The 16,229-nt window shown below is 37.3% G+C and overlaps 1 protein-coding gene across 1 annotated transcript in view; it reads left to right on the forward strand.

The window, feature by feature from the left end:
- Nucleotides 1-16,229, forward strand: part of OTOGL (otogelin like) — a 164,975-nt gene that overhangs the window by 70,198 nt on the left and 78,548 nt on the right. Inside the window, exon 26 of the mRNA XM_025402598.1 lies at nt 14,729-14,863. Within this exon, the coding sequence (XP_025258383.1) occupies nt 14,729-14,863 (135 nt within the window). The remainder of the gene's footprint in view (nt 1-14,728; nt 14,864-16,229) is intronic.

Raw genomic sequence — 16,229 nt, forward strand, 5'->3', positions numbered from 1 at the left:
TGTATGTGATTCTGTTATTTAAGTCTAAGTCAAGAAAACAGACTATCTTACATTTTATATTAGTTCTGTTAAATAAAAAATGAACAGTAAAATCTGTAGCTTTTTGAACTTAAGCAAGGTTCTTGCTTATGTTTTACGTCATTGGATTTTCCTGTTGGTACCTGTCTTGGCTTCCTTTATGAATGATTTTAAGTTTCTTAAAGAATAAATACCTAGCAATGGATTTGGCAGTCATGTAATTACAGCGGATGGTAAGTTGCCTGTAGGGTTTTTTTTTTTTTTTTTTTTTTTTTTTTTTTTATCTTGTGCTGTTTGGATTATTTTTGGAGCCTAAGGAAGGCACACTAATGAATATACTTTCTCTAAGTATCCTCTTTGAACAAGCCTGTTTTAGCTAACAATTTAATATTAGAATCCTTTCATCCCCTGAGGTTTAGAGTATAAATTTAGAGACTTAGAAAAGTAGATAACAATTTAGAAATTTGAACGCATAAACAAATACACCTTTCAGGTCGATTTTATATCAAATCCTCATTTTCCTTGAGATTTAGGTGCCTCCGACACTCCTTTAAGTTACCTCCACCCTTGACTTTCTGGATATTATGAGTCTTTCAGTCTCTCTCTGGTTTCTTCTTTGTCTTGTGTTGTCTTTTCCTCTTATATAAGTCCCCACTCAGAGATGACTGATTTGGTTCCTTCAGAGCAAGGAGCAAGTTTTGCTCATCCATGTTTCACAAGGGAGGAGCACCATGCTGGGCACATAGTTTCTCACTGAATGTTTATTGAACTGGACATCTGTTTGTGGTTCTCTACCCCTTTTTCCTGGTGCTTGATGTGTTCATCCACTTCTAAAATCTTAGCCACACCTACACACTGATGAGTTCCAAATTGATATGTACAGCTCTGCCCCTTAATTTCTTGGCTATATTTCTGACTCAAGTTCATCCTCACAATAATATACTATTTCTTTCTATTTATCTTTCTGAGACTCATATTGTTATCATATCATTGCTTCTTAAGAACTACGACTTCCAATGGCCTCCAGTGGCTTCCAATATTGTCATAAAGTCAAACCTCCTACACCAGTCTTTCCAAGGGTTCTGTCAACTCCATCCCTCATCTATGTCTTTTCTCAGTGTACTCTTTGTATCTGATTTCCTCTGCTCCCTCAAAGTCATAGTTTCAGCTCACACTTATCTGTCCTGTTCTTATATCCTATTGTGTTTATAGTCATCACATCAAAATTAAGCAGCTCATTATATTCTGATTATTTTTATGTACTAATCTAGATTGTGTATTATTTTATGTCAGAACTATGTGGTATACTTCTGTATTCTTCATGGAACTAGCACAATTATGGCTGAATTATGAAGCTAAAAAATCACTTGTATGACTTTTTTTCAACAGTCTCCACTTGACAATAGAGACCACAAGCTTAAACATTATTTTTTAGTTCTAGCAATCTAACACTTGTGATAAATGCATACACGAGCTTTCAATGTGAAGTTTTTAGAACAGCACTTAGCACTTCTTAAACCTTAGTGTGCATGCACATCACCTAGGGAAATTGTTAAAATATGAATTCTGTTTTCATAGGACTGCAGTAGGGTTTTGGGTTCTACCTTTTCTTGCCTTTTCTGTTTTTAAATTATACTTTAAGTTCTGGGATACATGTGCAGAACGTGCAGATTTGTTACATAGGTATACATGTGCCATGGTGGTTTGCTACACCCATCAACCCATCATTTAGGTTTTAAGCACCCCCACGTGTTAGGTATTTGTCTTAATGCTCTCCTTCCCTTTGCCCCCCTCAGCCCCTGACAGGCCCCAGTGTTTCATGTTCCCCTCCCTGTGTCTATGTGTTCTCATTGTTCAACTCCCACTTATGAGCGAGAACATGCAGTGTTTGGTTTTCTGTTTCTGCATTAGTTTGCTGAGAATGATGGTTTCCAGCTTCATCTATGTCCCAGCAAAGGACATGAACTCATCCTTTTTTATGGCTGCATAGTAATCCATGGTGTATATGTGCCACATTTTATTTGTTCAGTCTATCATTGATGGGCATTTGGGTTGGCTCCAAGTCTTTTCTATTGTGACTAGTGCTGCAATAATCATATGTGTGCATATGTGTTTATAGTAGAATAATTTATAAATCTTTGGGTATATACTCAGTAATGAGATTGCTAGATCAAGCGGTATTTCTGGTTCTAGATCCTTGAGGAATAGCCACACTGTCTTCCACAATGGTTGAACTAATTTACACTCCCACCAACAGTGTAAAAGCGTTCCTATTTCTCCACATCCTCTCCAGCATCTCTTGTTTCCTGACTTTTTAATGATCACCATTCTAATTGGTGTGAGATGATATCTCATTGTGGTTTTCATTTGCATTTCTTTAATGACCAGTGATGATGAGCTTTTTTTCATATGTTTGTGGGCTGCATAAATGTCTTCTTTTGAGAAGTGTCTGTTCATATCCTTTGGCCACTTTTTGATGGGGTTGTTTGGTTTTTTTCTTGTAAATTTGTTTAAGTTCCTTGTAGATTCTGGATATTAGACCTTTGTCAGAAGGATAGATTGCAAAAATTTTCTCCCATTTTGTAGGTTGCCTGTTCACTCTGATGGTAGTTTCTTTTGCTGTACAGAGTTCTTGAATTTAACTAGATACCATTTGTCAATTTTAGCTTTTGTTGCAATTGCTTTTGGTGTTTTAGTCATGAAGCCTTTGTTCGTGCCCATGTCCTGAATGGAATTACCTAGGTTTTCTTCTAGGGTTTTTATGGTTTTAGGTCTTATGTTTAAGTCTTTAATCCATCTTGAATTAATTTTTGTATAAGGTGTAAGGAATGGGTCCAGTTTTAGTTTTCTGCATATGGCTAACCAGTTTTCCCAACACCATTTATTTAATAGGGAATCCTTTCCCTATTACTTGTTTTTTTGACAAGTAATTTTTTGCCAGATTTGCCAAAGATCAGGTGGTTGTGGATGTGTGGCATTATTTCCAAGGCCTCTGTTCTGTTCTATTGGTCTATATACCTGTTTTGGTACCAGTAGCATGCTGTTTTGGTTACTGTAGCCTTGTAGTATAGTTTGAAGTCAGATAGCATGATGCCTCTAGCTTTGTTCTTTTTGCTTAGTATTTTCTTGGCTATATGGGCTCTTTTTTGGTTCCATATGAAATTTAAAGTAGTTTTTTCTAATTTTGTGAAGAAAGTTAACGGTAGCTTGATGGGAATAGCATTGAATCTATAAATTACTTTGGGCAGTATGGCCATTTTCACAATATTGATTATTCATAGCTATGAGCATGGAATCTTTTTCTATTTGTATGTGTCCTTTCTTATTTCTTTGAGCAGTGGTTTGTAGTTCTTGAAGAGGTTCTTCACATACCTTGTAAGTTGTATTCCTAGGTGTTTTATTTTCTTTGTAGCAATTATGAATGCAAGTTCACTCATAATTTGGTTCTCTGTTTTTCTATTTTTTGTGTATAAGAATGCTTGTGATTTTTGCACATTGATTTTGCATCCTGAGACTTTGCTGAAGTTACTTATCAGCTTAAGGAGTTTTTGGCTGAGATGATGGGGTTTTCTAAATATACAATTATGTCATCTGCAAACCGAGACAATTTGACGTTCTCTCTTACTATTTGAATGCCCTTTATTTCCTTCTCTTGCCTGATTGCCCTGGCCAGAACTTCCAATACTATGTTGAACAGGAATGGTGAGAGAGGGCGTCCTTGTCTTGTGCTGGTTTTCAAAGGGAATGCTTCCAGTTTTGCCCATTCAGTATGATACTGGCTATGGGTTTGTCATAAATAGCATTTATTATTTTGAGATATGTTCCATAAATACCTAAACTATTGAGTGTTTTTAGCATGAAGGGATGTTTAATTTTATTGAAGGCTTTTTCTGCAGCTATTGAAATAATCTTGTGGTTTTGTCATTGGTTCTGTTTATGTGATGGATTACATTTATTGGTTTGTGTATGTTGAACCAGCTTTGCATCTCAGGGATGAAGCCAACTTGATCGTGGTGGATAAGCTTTTTGATGTGCTGCTGGGTTCAGTTTCCCAGTATTTTATTGAGGATTTTCGCATTGATGTTCATCAGGGATGTTGGCTTGAAATTTTCTTTTTTTTGTTGTGTCTCTGCCAGGCTTTGGTATCAGGATGATGCTGGCCACATAAAATGAGTTAGGGAGGAGTCCCTCTTCTTCTTTTGTTTGGAATAGTTTCAGAAGTAATGGTACCAGCTCCTCTTTGTAACTCTGGTAGAATTGGGCTGCAAATCCATCTGGTCCTGGGCTTCTTTTTGTTGGCAGGCTATTAATTACTGCCTCAGTTTCAGAACTTGTTATTGGTCTATTCAGGGATTTGACTTCTTCCTGCTTTAGTCTTGGGAGGGTGTATGTGTCCAGGAATTTATCCATTTATTCTAGATTTTCTAGTTTATTTGGTAGAAATGTTTAAAATAGTCTCTGAAGGTAGTTTGTATTTCTGTGGGATCAGTGGTGATCTCCCCTTTATAGTTTTTTTATTGTGTCTCTATGCAAATAAACTAGAAAATCTTCTCTCTTTTCTTCTTTATTAGTCTGGCTAGTGGTCTATTTTGTTAATCTTTTCAAAAAACCAGCTCCTGGATTCACTGATTTTTTGAAGGGTTTTTCGTGTCTCTGTCTCCCTGAGTTCTGCTCTGATCTTAGTTATTTCTTGATGTCTGTTAGCTTTTGAATTTGTTTGCTCTTGCTTCTCTAGTTCTTTAAATTTTGATGTTAGGGTGTCGATTGTAGATCATTCCCGCTTTCTGATGTGGACATTTAGATTTTTAGGGGCATTTATACATTTGCCTGTAAACACTGCTTTGGCTGTGTCCCAGAGATTCTGGTACGTTGTGTCTTTGTTCTCATTGGTTTCAAAGAACTTATTTATTTCTGCCTTCATTTCGTTATTTACCTAGTAGTCATTCAGGAGCAGGTTGTTTAGTTTCCATGTAGTCGTGCAGTTTTGATTGAGTTTCTTAATCCTGAGTTCTAATTTGATTGCACTGTGTTCTGAGAGACTGTTTGTTATGAATTCCTTTTTTTTTTTTTTTTTTTGCATTTGCTGAGGAGTGTTTTACTTCCAATTGTGTGGTCAATTTTAGAATAAGTGTGATGTGGTGCTGAGAAGAATGTATATTCTGTTCATTTGGGGTGAAGAGTTCTGTAGATGTCTATTAGTTTTGCTTGGTCCAGAGCTGAGTTCAAGTCCTGAATATCTTTGTTAATTTTCTGTCTTGTTAATATGTCTAGTATTGACAGTGGGGTGTTAAAGTCTCCCACAATTATTGTTTGGGACTCTAAATCTCTTTGTTCATCTCTAGGAACTTGCTTTATGAATCTGAGTGCTCCAGTATTGGGTGTGTATGTATTTAGGATTGTTAGCTCTTCTTGTTACATTGATCCCTTTACCATTAAGTAATAATACCCTTCTTTGTCTTTTTTTATCTTTGTTGGTTTAAAGTCTGTTTTATCAGAGATTTGGATTGCAACCCCTGCTTTTTTTTTGCTTTCCATTTGCCTGGTAAATATTCCTCTATCCCTTTATTTTGAGCCTATGTGTGTCTTTGCACATAAGATGGGTCTCCTGAATACAGCACACCGATGGGTCTTGACTCTATCCAGTTTCCCAGTCTGTGTCTTTTAATTGGGACATTTAGTCCATTTACATTTAAAGTTAATATTGTTAGCTCTGAATTTGATCCTGTCATCATGATGCTAGCTGGTTATTTTGCACATTAGTTGATGCAGTTTCTTCATCATATGTCTTTATATTTTGGTATGTTTTTGCAGTCTGGTACTGGTTTTGCCTTTCCATATTTAGTGCTTCCTTCAGGAACTCATGTATGACAGGCCTGGTGGTGACAAAATCCCTCAGTATTTGCTTGTCTGTAAAAGATTTTAATTCTCCTTCGTGTATGAAGTTTAGTTTGGCTGGATATGAAACTCTGGGTTGAAAATTCTTTTCTTTAAGAATGTTGAATATTGCCCCCGACCCCACTCTCTTCTAGTTTGTAGGGTTTCTGCAGAGAGATCTGCTGTTAGTCTGATGGGCTTCCCTTTGTGGCTAACCCAACCTTTTTCTCTGGCTACCCTTAACAATTTTTCCTTCATTTCAGCCTTGGAGAATCTGACGATTATGTATCTTGGGGTTATTCTTCTCGAAGAGTATCTTAGTGGTGTTCTCTGTATTTCTTGAATTTGAATGTTGGCCTGTCTTGCTAGGTTGGGGAAGTTCTCCTGGATAATATCCTGAAGTGTGTTTTCCAACGTGGTTCCATTCTCCCTGTCACTTTCAGCTACATCAATAAATCATACGCTTGGTCTTTTTTCACATAGTCCCATATTTCTTGTAGGCTTTGTTCCTTTTCATTCTTTTTTCTCTAATCTTGTCTTCATGCTTTGTTTCATTAAGTCGATAATCAATCTCTGATACCTTTCTTCTGCTTGATTCATTTGGCTGTTGATCCTTTTGTGTGCTTCACAAAGTTCTCGTGTTGTGTCTTTCAGCTTCATCAGGTCATTTATGTTCTTCTCTAAACTGGTTATTCTAGTTAGCAGTTCCTGTAACCTTTTATCAAGGTTCTTAGCTTCTTTGCTTCTTTGCATTGGGTTAGGACATACTCTTTTAGCTCTGAAGATCTTGTTCCTAGCTACCTTCTGAAGCCTACTTCTGTCAATTCATCAAACTCATTCTCTGTCCAGTTTTGTGCCCTTTTCTGAGAGGAGCTGTGATCATTTGGAGGAGAAGAAGCATTCTGGTTTTTGGAATTTTCAGCATTTTTGTGCTGTTTTTTCCTCTTCCTCATGGATTTATCTACCTTTGATCTTTGATGCTGATGGCCTTTGGATGGGGATTTTGTGTGGGTGTCCTTTTTGTTGATGTTGATGTTATCACTTTCTGTTTCTTAGTTTTCCTTCTAACAGTCAGGGCTCTCTTCTGCAGGTCTGCTGGCGTTTCTTGGAGTTTTACTCCAGACCCTGCTTGCCTGGCCTGGGTATCACCTGTGGAGGCTGCAGAACAGCAAAGATTGCTGCCTGCTCCTTCCTCTGGAAACTTCATCCCAGAAGGGCACCCACATGATGCCAGTCAGCTCTCCTGTATGAGGTGTCTGTCGACCCCTACTAGGAAGTGTCTCTCAGTCAGGAGGCACTTGAGGAGGCAGTCTGTCTGTTAGTGGAGCTTGAGCGCTCTGCTGCAAGATCTGCTGCTCTTTTCAGAGCTGGCAGGCACAAATGTTTAAGTCTGCTGAAGCTGTGCCCACAGCTGCCCCTTCCCCCAGGTGCTCTGTTCCAGGGAGATGGGAGTTTTGTCTATCAGCCCCTGACTGTGGCTGCTGCCTTTCTTTCAGAGATGCCCTGCTCAGTGAGGAGGAATCCAGAGAGGTAGTCTGGCCACAGCTACTTTGCCACGCTGTGGTGTGTTCCGCCCAGTCTGAATTTCCCAGTGACTTTCTTAACACTGTGAGGGGAAAACCATCTACTCAAGCCTCAGTAATGGCAGATGCCCCTCTGCCAGCCAAGGTTGATCGTCATAGGTTAACTTCAGACTGCTCTGCTGGCAGCGAGAATTTCAAGCCAGTGGTTCTTAGTTTGCTGGGCTCCATGGAGGTGGGACCTGCTAAGTAAGCCCACTTGGCTTCCTGGCTTCAGACCCCTTTCCAGGGAAGTGAACAGTTTGTCTTGCTGAGGTTCCAGGTACCTCTGGGGAATGAAAAAAAAAACGCCTGCAGCTAGCTTGGGGTCTGCCCAAATAGCTGCCCAGTTTTGAACTTGAAACCCAGCCCTGGTGTTGTAGGCACACAAGGGAATCTCCTGGTCTGTGGGTTGCAAAAACCATGAGAAAATCGTAGTATCTGGGCTGGATAGCACAGCCCCTCATGGCTTCCCTTGGCTAGGGGAGGGAGTTCCCTGGTTCCCTGGCCCCTTGCATTTCCTGGGTGAGGCCACGCCCCACTCTGCTCCTGCTCGCCCTCTGTGGGCTGCACCCACTGTCTAACCAGTCCCAGTGAGGTGAACCAGGTAACTCAGTTGGAAATGCAGAAATCACCCACCTTCTGCTTTGGTCTCGCTGGGAGCTGCAGACCAGAGCTGTTCCTATTCTGCCATCTTGCCAAATCCCCCAGGTTCTGCCTTTTCAATAAGCTACTAGATAGTGCTGATGCTCCATGTCTATGGACCATATTTTGAGTAGTAAGAATGTAGAACATTTCACTTTCTTAACAACCTGATTTTAATTCTTTTTGAAATTATTCTCTTCTTCTGCATAGTCAAATTTAAGTTACATTCAGAACAAAGAAAGTTTCATTGACAATATAATGTCAAACATTAAATGTTCCCACTGTATATATCATTACTGTTAAAGATATTTGTTTATGGTATCATTTTAAGTAGTAAGACAAAGATTCTATGAAACTTTTTCATTTTGTATATGCAAAAAATATTTGCACATTTCTACCAAAAGCATTAAAAGTCTTATTCATGTGTCAGCATCTCTACAAACATTCTCCAATGTATGGTGGTGATCTTTATTCACATTATTATTTCATTCATTTAATAAAACAATTTTAGAGGCCTATTAAATATAAAGCATGCCAGTAAAGACATATCTACTATGTATACTCCATGTAAAGTATATACTCCAGATTTCTCTAAGAAAATTCTAAGGTTTTGATGGTGGCGATAGTACCTTATATTTCTTATTATTCTTTCCAAGTCATTTTGCAGAATGCTGGGCATTTGGTGAACTCAGTAACTACTTATTAGTGTTTTCTCCTGTTACCCTCATTTTCTTTTGTAGTAGAGAAAACATAACATTTATCATTGTAGTTTCAAATAGTGATTGTGCAGAAAATACTTCAAGTAGAGTATTTGTCTTAACTCTGAGTCTTGGCAAGAGGAAAGTATATTCTTGTGTTTGTGTTTAATTGTAGAGAAATAATAACAACTAAGAAATAATGGACAAGGCCACAATCTAATAAAAGATGTACCATAGTTTCTTTTCAAATGATATTTTTTTTCTCTCTCTAGTTCTTCATTTCTTTTTTTTTTTTTTTAATACTTAAAGTTCTAGGGTACATGTGCACAACGTGCAGGTTTGTTACATATGTATACTTGTGCCATGTTGTAGTTCCTCATTTCTATGAAAGACAAATCATAACAGGACCAATTTACTTGCAAAATAAGTTTTAATTGTAATATGTATGGCTTGATTATTTGCATAAAGTACAGGAAGAATAATTATTGTTCATATAGGCTCTTTTATGTTGACTTTGTTGTAACTTTTTCATAATCTCAGGTTAGACCTTTTAAAAACCTCTTGAGGTTAGCCAAGCTAAGGATTTATCTGTGCCTGCAAATACCTATATGAATTGGATTAATTTCTCTCTTTTTGAGGTTCCAGAATAACTTGGGGTTTCTAGTCCTGTCAGAAAGTGATGTGTTTCACTTACTACAGGTCACAAACATTGTAAAGGAATTGCATAAACAAGGTGCTAGGCCAGTCTGTACAAGAGGCTTTGGTCAGCTCTATAATGTCCACTTAAATTCCCCAAAGCAGTCCAGTCATATCTGTAAATATTCCATCCTAGTCAAAGCCATGGTAAAATAACCAGCGTCTCCAACTGTGTCCTGTTACAGCAGAAAATAGATTCTTATTGAACTTATGCAAATAGCTATATTGCCATAATTTAAGAATACTCACAAATAATTTTCAAATTCTGGAGAAATCAGATGTTAAGAAATATGCCTCAAATTTTGCTCACAACAGCATGCTTTACTCAATTTATTTTAAGCTATAAATGGCTCAAAAAAAAGGTTTTCTTTTATTTTTCTTTCTTTCTTTCTTTCTTTTTTTTTTTTTTTTTTTTGAGATGGAGTTTCACTCTTATTGCCCCGACTGGAGTGCAATGGTGCAATCTTTGCTCACCACAACCTCCACCTTCTAGGTACAAACAATTCTCCTGCCTCAACCTCCCAAGTAGCTGGGATTACAGGCATGCACCATCACGCCCAGCTAATTTTGTACTTTTAGTAGAGATGGGGTTTCTCCATGTTGGTCAGGCTAGTCTCGAATTCCTGACCTCAGGAGATCAGCCTGCCTTGGCCTCCCAAGTGCTGGGATTACAGGCATGAGCCACCGCACCCGGCAGAATTGTTTTCTTGACTTTAGAAAACAAAACAATAAGAAGCCCAATGTTTCAAACAAAAAAGTCATAGGAAAATATTTCAGCCTTCTACTATTTCAGTCCCATGCTGTTAACTCCTGTTCTGCCCAGTATTGGGCCAGCAATCCTCACGAACACATCTGCTTTCCAATGAGAATCCCAGAAGTTTTCTCTCTAGTCTAATGACACAGTCTCCAGAGTAATAAGAAACCTGCCTTCAAGAGCACCTGTCAGAGTCCTTTCCACAAACTTCCCTAAGGAAGCAAGTTGTGGACTGCAGCTGATTATAAAGTGCTTTCTGAGAAGAATCAAAGTAAAACAATAATTGTCTGTGCATGACAAAAGTCTTAGAATAGCAATGGTTAAAGACACAATAGACAAGGAAATTTGATTACTTCTGTGGCATACAATCATTAACGTAATAGTCATAATTATTCCTGATAACATAGATTAAGACATACAAGAATTATATGAATCTCATATAATTTTGGAACATACATTAATGACACATTCATATAAAAATAACTCAAAGAAAGTTAAACACCATTTCGTATTTGACAATGATTCTGGTATAATTTTAATGTACCAATGAAGATTAATATGTCTGTCTCGGACTTCAGGAGCCCTAATATCCAAAAAGTTAGTTTGAGGCCAAAAGACTGAATTTAGAATTTGGAAAGATTATCAAATATCAAAGACTTAAAACACTTGATATTGCAAAATAGAGTCACAGATCACTGTAAAATTAGTCATTTATTTAATCAAAGTGATAATTCAAATATTTTAAAAAGCAATAACCTTTACTCTTTGGTAGAGAGGAGACTCAGTTTCCCAAATAATCTTAAAACTTAATAAAGACGGTTAAAAAGGTAAATTTAATCTATCTCTCTCTTCTCTTTTTTTTGTTGCCGTATACTCAAAAGGTAAATAAAAATCCTTTACTATCTCTTAATATTACACAAAAATCTTGTTCAAAAGAGAAAAACAAATTTTACCTTTGCATTGTGCATTATTAACACTAAAGTTAATTTTAAAAAATACATCAAATTTTAATTAGTTTGATCACAAGGTAAGATCTTCATAAATTTTTTGTAACCTTTTACAATATTTACCATTCTTTTTTCCAACTTTTTATGTGTTCTAACAAGAACCTCATGAAGGTGTCAACTGAAGGGTGGTTTTGGCTCCAGGCAGCAGAGAGTCATGGTTGACCTGATGTCATTCTTGCAACTTGGACAATCTCTGTGGGACTGCCCTATTTTCTGCTTACTCAGGCCAGCGTGTCTAACTTTCTTTTCTGTGTCTTTTCTCTACTTTTTCTTCAGTTCAGTCATCCTTTCTACTTCCTCATATGTTCAGCTTGTTTTTACCTGGTCAGCTCCCACTCTTCCTTACATCCTTTACGTGTTTATTCACCCTCAGATCTTACTGCAAAACGTTAAAAAAAAAAGTCGGTATTTACTGGTTCAAATTTGAGAGAGAATTGAATAGAGTATAGTTCGTTTTTTCTGCCAGCATTGAAGTCCCTTTGCCCATAAATGAATGTGCTGCTTTGGGACATAAACCATGGCTGCCTGAGGCTATGCTATCAGCAGAGACTTTGTGTGGGATAATTACCCTTAAAAGGCTGGGGCTATGACAGGTGCTGAGACTGACATGTCAAGTATAATTATATACGTCCTTGAAAGGTGCTGAGTTTCTGTTTCAGAGTCATTTTGGGGCATATTCTGTATTAAAGCTTTTAGTACCTGAGAATAAAGGGTTTTGAGGAGCCCATGTGGCACATTGATATTGACCTTTTTCCTCCAGCTTTGTTATCATTATTACTGTGTTGCTTAGCAACTCTGCGGCATTATTTCTAAACCTAATATTAACTTGAAATATGTCAGAAATGGAAAGTATAGAAATGTGACTTTTAGGTATAGTGCTATTGTTTCCAATTACTGTCAGCATAACATGCTATTATAAGACAAACCATATAGATAGAATATTTCTTGACATTTCAGATTTAATATAAAGGATAAAACTAACATTGAGGCACTTTAATTAATAGTAATAAAATATAATGGCAATAGAAAGCCTTTCAATCAGCTTTTCACATCCCTTAATCTAAATAACTTTTCCCAAGAGGAAGAGCAAAGCAAAACCCTAAATTATGCATTTTTACTTCTTTGAAAATTATGCAGAAAGGCAGAAAAGTATGACATTATTTTTTTTTGAGTAGTACAATGCCATAATCATCATAATGACCCTTATTATTCCACTTTTCAAAATTTAGGCAATGCTTTGCAAAAGGATTGTTTAAAAAGCAGCAAAAGCTCCCAGCATCTATGAAGGAAAAATGGGTTACAGAGGGACACATTAATTACTCCATCAATACCATTCATTAAAAACCTATCCTCTAGTCACTATAACACTTATTAACAAGGCAGAAAGAATTTAGCCAAAATAAGAGATGAATTGAGCTAGTTTTCATATTGCCAGTGTTGTGAAAAACTAAGTGTGGAGAATTTACATCAAGAACTCTATGATCATCAGGCAAGGTGACTTACACCTCTAATCCCAGCACTTTGGGGGGCTAAAATGAATGGCTCACTTGAGCCAGTAGTTTGAGACTAGCCTGGGCAACATAGTGACACCCTGCCTCTACAAAAAAATTTTAAAAATTGGTCACGTGTAGTGGCACACACCTGTAGTCTCCCAGCTACTGAGAGGCCAAGGTGGAAGAATTGTTTGAGTCTGGAAAATTGAGGCTGCAGTGAACCATGATCATGCCACTGCACTCCAGCAGCCTGGGTGACAGGGCAAGACCTCATCTGAAAAAAAAGAAAAAGGAAAAAGAAAAACAAACTGTATGATTGCCAATTTTCTTTTTTTTTTTTTTTTAAGACAGAGTCTTACTCTGTCACCCAGGCTGGAGTGCTGGAGTGCAGTGGCATGGTCTCAGCTTACTGCAACTTCAGCCTCCCAGGTTCAGGCAATTCTCTTGCCTCAGCCTCCCAAGTAGCTGGGACTATAGGCACGTGCCACCATGCCTAGCTAATTTCTGCATTTTTAGTAGAGACCGCGTTTTGCCATGTTGGCCAGACTGACCTCTTGAACTCCTGACCTCAAGTGATCTGCCCGCCTTGGCCTCCCAAGGTGCTGGGATTACAGGCATGAGCCACCGTGCCTGGCCTATGATTGCCAAACATTTAATGACTTTTTCTTACTATAAAAGTAAACGCTGACCCATATATCTCAAAATGGAAAAGATTCAGGAAATATGTGTGGGCCTTTGAAAACTGAACATTGAATCCAAGGATAAATGTCACATTTCTTCCTTTCCTTTTAATGAAATCTCTACTGTCCACTATTAGTGAAAGGGCTCTTCAAACAGTAGCTTTTAACTTTGGGGGAGATTAAGACCACTTTGAAAATCTGACAAGAAGCATGTACTTTCTTCCTAGAAAAATGGTAAGTATATGAATTGATGAATATGTTAGTTTTATTTAATTATTTAACATTATATACATATAACATCCCTTTGTATCTCATAAATATGTACAATTATAACTTGCCAATTAAAACTTTTAAAGAACCAGATACAAACAATATTTTAGAATGAAATTTCCAGAGTCAGTGCAACTGAAGTAACCTATCCATTCAACTGGGGTAGAAAATTAGAAACTTTGATTCTAAAGAGTGACTTAGTGGATGCAGTGGGGAGTTGCTAAGGAAAGGGTCTAACTGGAGGTGGAAGTGTGACATTTAGAGTAGAGAGACCAAATAGTGTTCCTTGAAGTTAGGGATTCCCTATCATCTAAAGTTGTCTTTCTCCTCAACCATTTCTAGACTCTTCCTAATTTCTTTATAAGTGGCATCAACACAAACAAAACAGATTAGGGATTTGAATTCTGATCCTCCTCTTATTTGGCAAAGCGACCTCAGATAATCAATTAGTCCGTCTTAACCTCAGTTTCCTCATCTGTAAAATGGAAATAATACCTAATTCAAAAAGTTTGCCTAAGAACTAAATTGGATAATATATGTAAAATGCAAAGCAAGCTCTCAAACAATACACATTATTTGATTTACTAACAAATACCAAAGTTTTGTAACTATTTGTGTTCTTATGTATAGACAAATAATTATTCAGCCAGAAATATCCTTTAAATAAAACCAAAGACATATATCCAATGAATATTTTTTAAGATTTCCCTAAGTGACATATTGTTTTGTTGATTATTGACAAAGAAAATGATAATGGTTAGTACATTTGAGCTATAGAAATAAAATGGTAAACTTGGCTGGAACAAAATTTTAACAGAGATATTATAGGTGTTTAAAGATTGAGGTATCCTACTATATTTCTATAAAATTCTTCACATTATTAGTTAAAAATGACTTTTTTTATAGAGGTAAGTTGTTTTTCAGTTCTAATGCAATCCATTGTCAATATTGATCTTTACGATTTCTTAATAAAAATAACTAAAATAATATAGGTTGTATATATTTGTATTAATAAAATATTTTTGACATTTCAGAGTACAGATGATTCAGATATATCTATCATTGCCCAGAACAAGAAATGCTTTGACAACGATATTGTTTGTTCTAAAAGTGTTTTGATTTCAGTTGGGGACACTGAAATTTACCTTAATGATACTCCTTACAAACAGGTTAGTGAATTATTTCTTTCAGGATCATTTGAAGTTGTCCTGAGGGTACTACAAATAGAATAGAAATGATTTGGGCTACTTCTCTCTGTAAATGGTTATGAGATCTATGTTGTTTTTTCTTTTCCATTTTGTGTGGCTTCAGTAAATTGTGCTTCACTTCTCTCTTCTTATTTCTTAACTTGCCTTCTCCATATTCCAATTCATTCCTCTTGCTTTCATTCCCATAGTTGCCATTTGGGCCCTTGCAGCCCTCACCTATTGCCTTAATTACTTCAGTGGCTTCCAGGCTAGACTCTAGGCTTCTAGTTTTAGTCTTTCCCCTCTAATTCATCCTCACATACTGCAGCATAGGTAGTTTTACTTGTATATGTTTTTTTTTTTTTTTTTTTCTTTAGACAGAGTCTCACTCTGTTGCCCATACTGGAGTGCAGTGGCATGATCTCGGCTCACTGCAACCTCTGTCTCCTGGGTTCAAGCGATTCTCTTGCCTCAGCCTCCTGAGTAGCTGGGATTACAGACACACTCCATCACTCCTGGATAATTTTTGTATTTTCAGTAGAGACGAGATTTTACCATGTTGGTTAGGCTAGTCTCAAACTCCTGACCTCAGGTGATCCACCTGTCTTGGCCTCCCAAAACGCTGGGATTACAGGCATGAGCCACTATGCCCAGCCTTATATATGTACATTTTTGATGGAAATCTTAATATGTCACTCTGTGGTTCTTCAAGACTTTGAGATGCCTTCCCACTGCTCCTCCAAGGCCTTGCCAATCTGCCTGTTACCCACCTCTCCTGCCTGCTCTTTCATCACTTTCTGCTTCAAGCCCACATTCCAGAAGGTGGAGCATCTTATTAGTCCTTCATTACTATTATTGCTTCTTCCTGGATCTGTCTTTCCATTTAAATTATTCTTATGCAATATGTCTTACCATACCTCCTCCAGGGAGCTCCTCCGCATACCCTGAAGCACCCTATTGAAATGTGTATCATGCTTTAATGAAACTACTTGTGAGCTTGTCTTCCCCAATTGTCTCCAAGTTCTTGTTTATTGTATCCTTGGAGCCTGCCCAATTTAATAGAATGAATAAATTTCATTCATTCATTCATCTTGTACCTTCTTTTATAATGTTTACTGATTATCAAAACATGTGCTAATTGTTGGGACTACAATAGTGAAATAACACTGTGCTTGCCTTTAAGAAGTTTCTGCTCAGGTGACGGATACATTCAGGTAAATAAGGATGCACAGCGTGGTGTCCTATGGTAGGAATTTATGTAGGATAATATGGGAACTGCTGGGAAGAACACCTAAAGAAACCTGGGGTGCTTAGGGTGATTGTTAAGAGCATAGACTTTAGAGTCACT

This window comes from Theropithecus gelada, chromosome 11 (assembly GCF_003255815.1).
Source record: "Theropithecus gelada isolate Dixy chromosome 11, Tgel_1.0, whole genome shotgun sequence".
In the NCBI taxonomy this organism is placed as follows: domain Eukaryota; kingdom Metazoa; phylum Chordata; class Mammalia; order Primates; family Cercopithecidae; genus Theropithecus; species Theropithecus gelada.